This window comes from Corvus hawaiiensis, chromosome 2 (assembly GCF_020740725.1).
Source record: "Corvus hawaiiensis isolate bCorHaw1 chromosome 2, bCorHaw1.pri.cur, whole genome shotgun sequence".
NCBI lineage: Eukaryota > Metazoa > Chordata > Aves > Passeriformes > Corvidae > Corvus > Corvus hawaiiensis.
In genome coordinates this window covers 24,817,590-24,829,615 of record NC_063214.1, presented here as the reverse complement: position 1 = coordinate 24,829,615, position 12,026 = coordinate 24,817,590, and the positions used below count along the sequence as shown (strand labels likewise).

General features: G+C 42.5%; 1 protein-coding gene across 8 annotated transcripts in view; it reads left to right on the top strand.

The window, feature by feature from the left end:
* The first annotated feature begins 5,291 nt into the window (after positions 1-5,291).
* The window catches only part of STXBP5L (syntaxin binding protein 5L), a 190,453-nt gene continuing 183,718 nt past the window's right edge, over positions 5,292-12,026 (top strand). For 3 of the 8 annotated variants that reach the window (XM_048293891.1, XM_048293893.1, XM_048293890.1), the window contains exon 1: positions 5,295-6,509. In XM_048293891.1, the coding sequence (XP_048149848.1) occupies positions 6,318-6,509 (192 nt within the window). In that variant the 5' untranslated portion in view covers positions 5,295-6,317. Of the gene's footprint in view, positions 6,510-12,026 lie in introns of all 8 variants that reach the window. The other 5 variants (XM_048293888.1, XM_048293892.1, XM_048293889.1 and 2 more) reach the window with 3 other exon arrangements.

Genomic DNA, 12,026 nt, shown 5'->3' with positions numbered 1-12,026 from the left:
TTAGCTTCTCTGTGGCTTCTGTAACACCTTGGACCCCACAACCTGTTAGAAAATGACCCCTGCTTCAGAGCAAGCAAACACAGGTTGAATCCCAGAGCCCTGGGAGAGCCCTCTGCAAAACCCACATTGCTCTGTTGCAACAGGGCTGGCTCTTTGTCCCTGACTGCTGGCTTGTGACAGCTCTTCACTGAGATATGCAGCCCTTCCTGAGCAAGGCATGTATTTGGAACACAACTCAATAGGCCACCATCGCGATGAATTTACAGTGTACACCTGAACCGAACCAGATTTAACAAAAGTGGGGCTACCCTCATCTTTCTCTCCAGGCCTATGGCTCTGCCTTTCTTTGCACTGGCTCTAGGACTTGTCTGACCCTGTGCAGAGCTAATCCAGCTCATTAACCCAAAATAAAACTATTGACTTTCCTAGCAAATTAATGCATTGCTGAAGGGACAAAAAACCCCCAAGGGCTCAAATGGATGCAGGACCTTCCTTTTCAACAGCAACAAGAACAGATCACCTCAAGCTGAGGTGATTTACCCATGGGGGACTCTACCCATGGGCTAATTTACACCTGTACTTTGCCAACTGCACAAAATGGAGTTCTTATTACAAAATTACATTCTCAGTTTTGTACAGACACATTCCACAGCTTCTTCATTAAGAAACTCGGTCTCAGAGCATGCATAAAAGATCTCATTTTTATGGTAAATATTTCCATCCTGTACTTGTGAAGAGAAAGAAAAATGATAATGTATTAATATTACATGAGGATGATGAATTATCTTTCTATCCATTGACACCTCTGTAGGATGAGAATGGCACTGCTGTTTTTCAATCAGCAGTCTCTATGGCACCTGAGTATCCAAAGATCCTTAAAGAGTAGGAGACTTCCAGCCTTCTTATGTTAATTTTGAACAGCTCTCTTTACAGCTAATATTCAACGAGCCAAAGGAAAGCTCATGTTATTCCAAGAATCAAGCAGAATGACCAAGGTAATAACAGACTTGGCATCCTTTTAATCCTAGACAAAACAGTGATGTTATGTGAATTAAAGCAGTCCTGCTATGTGTGATTCAATCAATAAGGAGTTAAAGGTAGGAAGGTAATGAAAGCAAGTCCACATGGCTTTATGGAAACAAGACTTGACAAGCAGGCCTGACTTCAATTTTTGATGAGATTACAGGTTTGTTTGATCAAGGTAACCACATGGATGTGATAGACTTGGACCTTCCTAATGAATCTGATTTAGTACTGCTTGACATTTTGATTAAAACATTAGCATTATATAGCCTTAATAAAACACATTAAATAGATTAAGATCTGGCTAATTGATAGAGTTCAGCAAGCTGTTCCAACCAGATATTCAGCACCGACTGGGGATATTTTTAGTGGAGCTCTGCAGGCAGGAACACTATGCTTGCTGCCATTCGATATTCTGGAATTACACAGAAACATGGGTAATATTGGCTAATGTCCCACCGTGTGATGAGGAATGGGTAGCTGTGGAAAGTCACAGTTTTGCCTGCATTGGCATAAATGTGTTTCTGGTATTTGATTACATCCTTTTCCTTCCTTTCTCTACAGGCACCGAAGTTCTTTGCCAGGGTGTAGTTGCAAGGCTGTGGTCTAGTCAGCTGCTGGTGGGCATACAGTGAGTTCTCTCAAGGGTCATTGCTTTTAACTACTAACACATGGATTATCAAAAGGACTCATATGAATCACTTCAAAAGTGTCAACTGTGAAACCATCACTTATTGCACACTTCTGCACGCATGTTTTTTAAACTACCAAAAATATAACCTGAGATTAAAATATGTTTGCAGCTTTGAAAAGTCAGGAAATTCTAGTCCATGTGCTGAAACAGGATTGGCTATTTAAAAAAAAAGAAAGTCAGAGAACTGACCAGAACATTAATGATCAGTCATACACAAAACATATACCATTTCTAATACTATCACTTTCTGGTCAGCTGATCTAAGCACATCTTTCCTGATTCTTCATTTTCTTGGTCAGGTCTTGAATCAGACTGAGAGAATACTGAATTAATATTACTCTCCTTTGCCAGGTTTGACTCTGACCAATCTTTTTATATTACTGCACATAATCACAAGCTTACTTAAGCAAAAACCAAAATGAGAGTTCATAAGAATTTTGATGGTATGGAATGTTAAAGATCCTCTTTCTCAGCAAAATCTTTCTAGCAAACTGTTATCCTTTTAATGTTTGGCTTCTGTTTGACCTTGCAGAACAAGATGACTACTAAATGTAAAAGATACTATACAGAAAAACCACTGATGCATATACCCTCTCATTACTATCTAATATACATTTAGATACATATTTCCCACAATGCATTGTCATGTCTTATTTAATTTGGTTTATGTGTTAATTTAACATCTAAAATCTTTCCACATTTTCCTAATTTTACCAACTTTTTATTAAAACTGTTGGTGGCAATCTCAGAAGTATCCAATGAAATATCAATACCATCTAAAACAGTACAAGCCAGCAAGAGAATGCCTCATGTATACTGCTTGTTTCTCCACTGAAAAAAAAAGCAATGTTTTTTTTTTACTCTGTCAAAACCAAATTGTTCCTTTTTTTTGTTGTTCTACAACAAACTTCTCAGCAGTCTGGTCATTGAATGGGGCTCCTTTCTTTGCCTGCTGTAACTATTCCTGAGTTTGCCTATGGCCTACAGTGAGTGCCCTGTCACCCTCTGCACCATCCCACAACTCTCATTTCCATCATTGTCTCTCGGCTTCTGGATTTGTGTCCAGCTTAAGAGAAAAACTTTTAAAAGGGACGTACATGCCTTATGTGCACCAGTAGTGAGCCAAAGTTTTTTCCTCAGTTGGTGTTTTTAAACAGGGCTGATAATGTTTTATTGGTCAGCTTGGTTTGGTTTGGTTTGTTTTCCCACAAGTCAGTTTTCCTAACAGCACAATGGCAGTGTGAGGATCCTTTGCTTGCCCTTTTGGATACCCTGAGGTAGTATCTAATCATCAATACCCAGCTCTCCATAGTGATTCTCTGGAAGAGAAGTGTTGTTGGTATTCAAAAAATGTCTGCACCTTATTCCACCTCCAAAGTTATCATTCATTCTTCTAATTTTCATCCTTCTTGTTCTTGACTTTAAATAAGCTGTCTTATCTCTGTCCTCCCTAGAACTGTAAAACTACTGTTATCAGATTTTCTTCCTCTAGTACCCCCTGACTCCCAGACAGACTTTTTGCAAGTCTGTCTGTGACATTTTCTTCATCCTAATTATTTCATTTTTAACCTTATCTTTCCCTTTCCTATTTACAATTCATGTTGTTATCTTTCTTTCGGGTTTTGTTAGCCTTTTTTTTTTTTTTTAACTTGCATTGCCTCTGTTGAACGTAATATCAGTAGGACATGACATTCTTCAAATAGCTTCAACTGGGTTTTGACTTTCCCTTATTCTCCAAAACTCTCTACTTATATCTTTACAGATTTGCTTACTCAGTTCCATGCCCTTTTTCATTTCTGTCTCCTTGCCATAGTCCTCATATATTTTGTTTCCCATACAAAGTTATGTTCCCTTTTTTCCTGGCTAGGGAAACCTATCAACCTTTCCAGTTTCATCAGCAATGTATCCTTTATTTTTCATGAGGGCATTAAGTGAAGCTACAGTTATTCTTTGAACTTTACTGCAATCTTCTTATCATTCAGATGGGGAGTACCTGTGAACAAAGGGATGAGCTAAAGTGAAGAAAAATAAAGTATGGATCTCCGTGTAAGAAGCTGAAATAGAGAGTATTATCTTGCTTCACAGAAATCTAAGTTTCATGAAAAACAAATTAGGTATTACAGTGGGTATCAGAACTACACTAAGCATCCCTGAAATATCTGAAAAATGAGGTGACCAGTGTGCACTCATTGTTCACCTCAAGTGTGAGGAATGTGCAACACTTTGGTGAGGTGTTACGTATTAATTCCTACACAGGAGAGGAGAGGTGTTATGTGTTTATTCCCGTACAGAAGAAATTCCTCACACCATTTTATTCAGTTCTCGGCTTCCAACCACGTTGACAGCGCTGTGCCGTGAGTCACTTTTAATCGCTGCCTCATTTGTTCCCGACCTGAATAACCCTTTTATGGAGGCCTGTGTGCAGTGCAACACCTCGTGTGCCGGATCGCGCTTCGGAGGCCAGAGAGCTATCCCACGCAACTTGCACGGCTTCGGAGCGAGCCTCGGGAAGGGCAGCCCTGGGTCCTTCGTATTCCTCCCGGGAAGGGAAAAGGGATTTGTCCCCGGGGAGGCGATGTCAGTGCGCGGGCTGAGCACCGACCCGCACAGACCCCTCCGTGCCATGGCCAAAACCGGGAGCTCCTCACTCAGCACCCCTCTCTGCCACCGCCGAGACCGTCATCTCCCGCGACATCTTTACAGAATCACAGAATATCCTGGGTTGGAAGCGACCCACAAGGCTCATCCAGTCCATCTCCTGCCCTGCACAGGAGCATCCCCAAGAGTCACACCACGTGCCCGAGAGCATTGTCCAAACGCTCTCGAACTCTGTCAGGCTTGGTGCTGTGACTGCTTCCCTGGGGAGCCTGTTACAGTGCCTAAACACTCGCAGGGTGAAAGAACCTTTTGCTAATAGCCAACCCAGACGTCCCTTGACACAACTTCATACCGAATTTAGGGGCGGTTCGACCCCCCGCACGCCGCTGAGGCTGCGAAACCAACTTTCAGTCCTCCCGACGGCCACAAACGCAGCTCCCCGCCAGACCCGCTGCCCCCGGGGGCTGCTCCCCCTCAGCAGCGCCGGGGCCGCCGCCGCTCTCGCCGCAGTGGGGCGGGGGCTGCCCTGGCCCCGCCCACCCCGCCGGGCTGGGGGCGGGGCGTCGCGGAGTTGAGCTCCCATTGGTGGCAGCGCGTGCCCATCCTCGCAGCGCCCCAATCAGGAGCCGCGGATGGCGGCGGCTGTCAGACATCGCTTGTTCCCTACCTGAAGCCGAGCGCCCGCCGGGACGCTGCGCGCAGTCCCCGCCCCCTCTCCCCTCTCCGCCAGTCACGTCCACCGGACTTGACCACAGTAACCAATAGGAACCCGCGGATGCCTGTCAATCACTAACGTTTTCCCGCCTTTCCCGCTCCCCGCCCACCGCGGAGCCGGGAGCGAGGGGCGGGGTGTAGGGTGCAGGCACCGGCTGTGCGCTGGTGCGGCAGGCGGGGCCTGGCGGACGGGGGAGGGAGGCAGGGAGAGAGAGGAGGAGGAGGAAGGGGGAGGAGGAGGAGCTGCGGCTGACGCCGGCGGAGGTTTCAGTACCTCGGAGAACGGCTGCGAGCGCGCTGGGCGGGCAGGAGCCGCCGCCACCGCCGCTCCCCGCTCACCTGCCCCGCTCCGCTCCTCACCCGCCCCGCCTCTCCCCGCCCCGGGTCCCCCCGGCGCCGAAGGGAGCCCGGTCCCGCCGGAGCGGCCCCGGGGGGAGAGCACGGCAGCGGCTCAGGCTCGGTGATCGGGACGGGCGGTGGGTCCGTCAGCGCAGGGACGGGACGGGTGGTCAGCCCGGGACGGCCGGACTGACTTAGGGGGTCGCTCGTTGCCGTCGCTCTTCACGGAGCGGCGGCCGGGGCGGCGAGGAAAGCGAGGGGGCTCTCAGCCCGCATCTCGCACCCCGCCGTGGAGCCCGAGGGGAGAGAGAGAGGAGCACCGAGTGCGGCAGCGGCTGCCGGCATTTGCTGGGGTGGGCAGGGAACCAGAAACAGGAGTCGCGCCAGCGGCTGGGAACGGGGAATCCGCTCCTCGGAAACGTCGAGGGCAGTGATACCCCTGGCTCAAAGGGGTTTGGAGGGGAAGGGGAAATTGAATGTAGACGAATTCTGGTAGTTTTGCTGAAATAATCAAGTGTCGAAGGCAGATCTTAGGCAGATAAGGTAGAGGGATGGATCCCACTGTTTTGGATGCCGGCTTGAATTTTTTATTTACTTTTCTGTTTTGACCACTGCTAAATGTGGATTTTGTGAGCGAACCCGATGGCGGTTGTTCCATTGTTCCTTGTTTGAACGTAAATCTTAGTCCTGCTGCTTGTGGATTATTTATTTATTTATTTATTTATTTTTGGAAAGGACCTTTCCAGGTAGCTTTTGCGTCTGACAAAATGAAGCCTTTGTATTTTTCAATCAATTATACCTAATATTGACGTTCTGTTTGGTACAAGAGACTTAAAGTGCTGCCTCACTCAAGAGGACCATTAAAGACTTTCTCGGTCGCTACATGTAGCTGAATGTGTTACGACACATCCTTTCTCCCCCCCCAAATCTTCCGAAAGATTTTTCCAAAATGAAGAAATTTAATTTTCGCAAAGTTTTGGATGGTTTAACTGCCTCATCCCCTGTTGGAAGCAGTGGCGGTGGCAGTGGAAGTGGGGCTGGTGGTGGCTCCGTGCACCCAGGAGGGACTGCGGGAGCTGCAGGGACACCCAGAGAGGAGATCCAGGAGACGCTCACTTCAGATTATTTTCAGATCTGTAAGGTAAAGGCTGTATTTTTATTTTCTATGGAAATAATAAAAGCTACTTTGGATTTGGGGGTGTGTGGGGGGGTAGTAATATGATATCAATAAGCGTTTTAGGTGACAGCTGCAGTGGTTGTATAAGGACTTTGGAATGAAAAGACAGAGATCCACTGGATGCTTTTTTCTTCCTGCTGCAGAGTTGGGGTGGTCAGTAAATTTGTATAAATCTTGATTTCAGCACTCAGGGCCGAATTCCAAGTTCACACTTGGACCCCAAAGTGCTGACAGGATTGTGGACAGGAAAGCAAATCAATTGGTGCTAGTCCCGATAACATTTACAAGTCATTAGAAATTGAAAATTGTACACATCTACTTCCCCTCCTCACTCTTCTTATCCTCCCTGCCTTTCCTTCTCTATTTTAAGAAAAAGGTACAAGCTAGAAGTAAAAGACAGTGCAGCGGTTACTGGACCTAGGATTTAAATTATTTGTGAGGAGCTGGATGTAGATTCAGGGTGGCTGTTTACCATAAGTACTGAAGTTTATGATTGCATGATAGCAAACTTAGTGGGACAGCATAAATACCAAAAGTTGCCAAATCTGTTTGGCATTGGTTTTGATGTGTTGGTCAGTTCCTTAAGTGGGAATTTTCTATGAGTAGAAAGCATAAGCTATCCTTGTATGTATTTTGGTTTGTATCTGTTTTCTGCAACAAAGCTTTTAGTGGTGGTCTTAAATATTTGCACCTGTAAAATAGTACAAACTGTTTGGTACTTCTGACCAACTCTGGAATATGAAAATCATACTTTTGTAATGAAGACAAAACACGAAAGGAGATTATGATCCTCTGCTATTACCTGTCACTTTTATGTGAATTCTGGTGGGTTTACTAGAAGTTTTGTTTGCTTAATTGTTTTGATTAGAAGCTTCAAAACCAGAATTTTTAATTAGTGCAATTTGCATTACTAGTAGTAAATGGATCCCACCTATTAAGTATACTTTGCTTTTATTAATGAGATACAAATTGATCTGAAATTTAGATTACAGCCAACTCCTGCACATCATCATTTCTTTTCATGTTTTGGGAAGAAGAAAGAAATATAAACAACCAAGACAAGCCTATAAGGCATTTTGTGTGCAGATCTGCTCCTTGTGAAACAGCTTTCCTGATCTCAGATATCATGTTTCTAATTCTGTTTGGCTTTCAGCTACAGCTAGTGTCAAAACTCTTCCAGAGTTCAAGGGGAGAAGGGTGAGCCCCTATGGCTTAAAGACTCAGAGACCTTTAGATAGGTTCTACAAAATTCTAATTTTTTTTTTTTTATAGTTTTTGCCATCCTGAACCACAACAGGTTCCAGCCTTTTGACTCAAATTATTCTGTAGTTTAATAGTGTCAGTGATGAGTGCATAAGAATCATACCTGCTTCCCAGGCATGGATTTGACTACTTTTGCTTATGTACACGGTAATTTAGCATTTTGTGAAACTCCAGGTGTTCAGTACAGTGATTTCGCATTTTTGTCACTTCAGGAAAAAGATAATACAAACAATCAAGGTACATGAAAATATCATTAAAAGGTCTGACATTCAAAGATTTCTAAGTAAGGCTAAAACTCAACATGGTTCTTCATGTTTAAATCATGTGATAGGGATGAAGATCTGTATTTAGCGAGACATAGTCTTATTTTGTATGGCCTATTTTTGAAAATGAGCAACGTAAGATGAAATGAAATTACTTTTTTCCTAATCTCCATTATTTCCCTTGTTTGCTTTGATGCTACTTGAAGACAGTGTTATGTTCTGATAGATCTGCTTGAAATATGTGTAAAGGAATATGTCATTTGAAGAAGATTTCAGTAGCCAATACTTGTCTGTCTTAGCTCTCAGGTTAAAATGTTCTCAACAAAGTAAATATTTGTATAGGAAACCTTTTGGTTGCTTGCAGCAGCACTTGCTTATGAATGCATGTTACTGCAGAAGTCTGTTGTACACAAAACACCGGCTTCCTTTTTTCAAGATGCAAAGGTATGCCGAAAGCAAACTTCCAAAACACTCGGTGATCATGTGCTCCTGACACTCTGCAGTGTTTATCCACGGGCTCCACTTCATCGGCTCTCGAGCACTTGAGGAGCACCACGAGCATGTTTGAAGGAAGCCCCAGAAGCTGTGAGGGCCCAGTCCTGCGTCCTGCACTATTGCAAGGGAGCCGAAGGCAGTGGGGCCTGATGCAGGCGCAGCTTCACCCTGCCTGCTCCAGGGGGCCAGAGCCCAGCCAGAATTTGTACCTCAGTCAGCCTGAACTGAACTAAAAATGCACCGACATGCACATAACCCGAATTCTGTCCTCCACAAGCTTTTGTTGAGCAAGGACTTCTGGTATTTGAACTGGGTATTTTCATGTTCAGTTACGTAAGTTCTATGGGCTGCATATTTAAGGATCCATGATCTGTGATCCTGCTGCACACAGAACTGAGTAAAGCTAATGGCAGTTTTGGTTTGTTATCTGCAGCATCAAGGCGTCTGGGCTAACAGCCTAAGTGGCACCTCAGACTCGTTTTCTTTTCTTTGCTGATTATAAAAGTCCTCATTTAGAAGTGAAACATAAAAGCTGACTCATACTTAAGAATTAAAGGGCCTTTCCCTGCAGTTTTTATGTAAATAAATTGCCTTTCTGAAGTTTGTGGGAGATCTGCTTGACGGAAAACACAGATCCAATCCTCTAGCAGGACACTGTTTTTGAATGGTAACACACCTGCTTTCATTTGTAACACACCTGAAAGCCAGCTCTCCATTTTGTGGCATTTTTAGGATGCTTATTACCACAATGTCCTTTAGAGATACTGATTAGAGTTTAACAGAAGTAAACTGAATATTTTACACTGAGATGTTCTCAATGAGTTACTTTTGACATTTATATTTAAAACATTAATGTGATCTTCTGTACTGAAAGAATGAAATATTCTTGAAACTGTTACTTATGGAGTAGCTACGTCCTGTTTTAAGCATGACAAATTTATATGTTGGTAGCTGTAATAATGAATCAGTGGCACCATTTTCAAAGTACTCAAGCAATGTGAAATTTTTGTCATAGCTATTTTGTGACAACAGGAAGCTGAGGTACAGTTTAGGCTGTATCTAGGGGCTGCTCTTGGGATTTGGGTCTCCAAGTGGAAATCATGAAAATATTGATTATAGTTCACATTAGTTGAACTGAATGTGTGAGATAGCAGCATCATCCTAAAACTAGGCATGATCCAGTAGAATAAGCTAATGAAGTCTATGTTAATTTTAATTGGGATAGACCTAATTTCCTTGGGTTTGCTTCTTTGTATTTTCCCTCTGTATACATGTTGTTTTTTCCCTCTGGTAAGGATTTTTAGACTCACCTGTGTTTGTCCAGAGCATCTAGAAACTAAAACACAGCACTGGGGAGAGATCTGCTATTAATAGAGGAAGTGAGAAGATGACAGTTAGGATGTTTTAAATCATTTGAGTAGAACTTTGAGCAGAGGGAAGTTAAAAGGAGAAAACAGTGATTTTATTACTTTTTCAGAAGGTTGCTTGTTAGGGGATGACGCAGTTGGAAAAAAATGAGTAAGAATGAAGATGTAAATTTTTTTTGTATGTGAAGTACTTGTTCCTCGTGAAAATAAGTCTCCCGAGTAGAACTACTCAAGGTTTTCTTGAAGAACAATCATAGGGTGAATTCGTAGAGCATGAGGCTAATAACTTTGAAATCAAGACCTCAGTTAAGAGCACAGTAACAGTGGCACTTTACCAGGTATACAATTAATCTACTCTAACATGTTTTCTTTTGCTGTAGGCAGCACCTGGATATCCACAAAAAGGTCCAAGAACTGGCAATTTAGTCTTCTTCTCAAAGAATTACTCCCCAAATGGTTATGGACTGCCTTTAAACCCCAAAGCATGAGATTTCTGTTCTTCTCCAAACCGGTCTTCAGTGTTGTTACTGGGTAGTCTTACAGCCCAATAACCATCCTTTAAATCTTGCTGTTTTGTTTATATTGATAGTATAGTCATAGTTTTAGTATGTACATTACCCAGTCTTTGTGCAAAACCCACGGAGGCCAGAATAGTTTTAGGCTTTTGTTAAAACCGGTATGGAATCCCATAGCCAACTGCAGTTGTGCCTTCCTAATCCTGCTTACATTTTGCAAAAACAGGCCTTCAAGATACAGTCAATCAGTAGCCAGTTTAAATACCTTAATTACCTGGATTTCCTATCAGGTTGTCTTAAATTTTAATTCCCAGAGTTTATAGATGGTAATACCTTATTTTGTCAACCTATGAAGATAAACATTTAATGCTTCTGACAGCAGTCAAATAGGTACTTTAACTGCAAATGCAACATGACACTACAGTTCAGTGATAATAGAGAGAATATGAATTTTGGAATGGCAATTTAAGCACAATGCTGCAGGAGCACATTTTTGGTTATGAAGAATTAAAAACAAAAGAAAATCTTTGTTACAAGCTATCCACAGTGTTTTAGTCAGTTTGAGCTGCTGGGTTAATCTGTCTTATTTCCTTACTACGGTCATACAGGGAACAAAAAAGTAAAATGCATGCAAAGTGCTGCATTTCAGTGAAAACCCATTTTAAAATTGGTATGAACGTTTATTTGTAAGTTCTCGGAGTTCATTCGGTACTTAAATGGTAAATAAGGTAATGTTGGGAAGGATTCTTTCCTATATACCAGAGTTTGGATCTAAAGTTAGATGCAAAACCCTATTCTGTTTAAAACTACAGAGTCACAAATGACACTTCTAAATTAGATTATAGTAATTTCATGGAAGTTGTGATGAGCATAATGTATTTTTCTTTCCTAAGTGTTTGTATTAATTAGAAATAGGACTCACCCCTAGGAAAGAGCATAGCACATTAAAAGCTTCTTTTGAAAGATCTTTGAAGATTTTAAGGTACCTGTAGTCATATAACTGGATTAACTTGTTTGGGGTTTTTTGTGCAAATATCTATCTTTTTGCATTATTAATCTCAAATGAAGTAATGCACACCCTTCATGGCCAACACGTGCAATTGCATCTTCAAAATTGTTTCAAGACTTTTAAGGTTGCTGAACTCAAAAGCACTCATTAAATAACTTTGTTTGCACAGACAACTTTTAATTACATGATCCCATATTTTGTCTATAGGTTTAATTTAGCAGAACAAATAGTGTTTGCTCATAGGAAAGTACTTCAATATTTCTTTGCATACTTAAAACTCGGAGCATCCCTGAATATTAAGTTCCCCATGGACTTTTCTAACAGAAGTGCTTACCACTGTAGTTCTGAAAGCTTTATAAACATTAATGAATTGACCTTCATAATATTTCTATGAGGTGGAAATTATTATTATTCCTGCAGTATAGAGGCCACAGTAAATCCAAAATGCCAGAATGTTCAGTGTCCACTGTTTTGAGTTTCCTGCTTGACCTGCTTTGCATCTGTTTTTCTTCTAGCATATTTAACTTATCCCACATCTTCCCATTGTGTCTTCCATTGTTTTCACATTC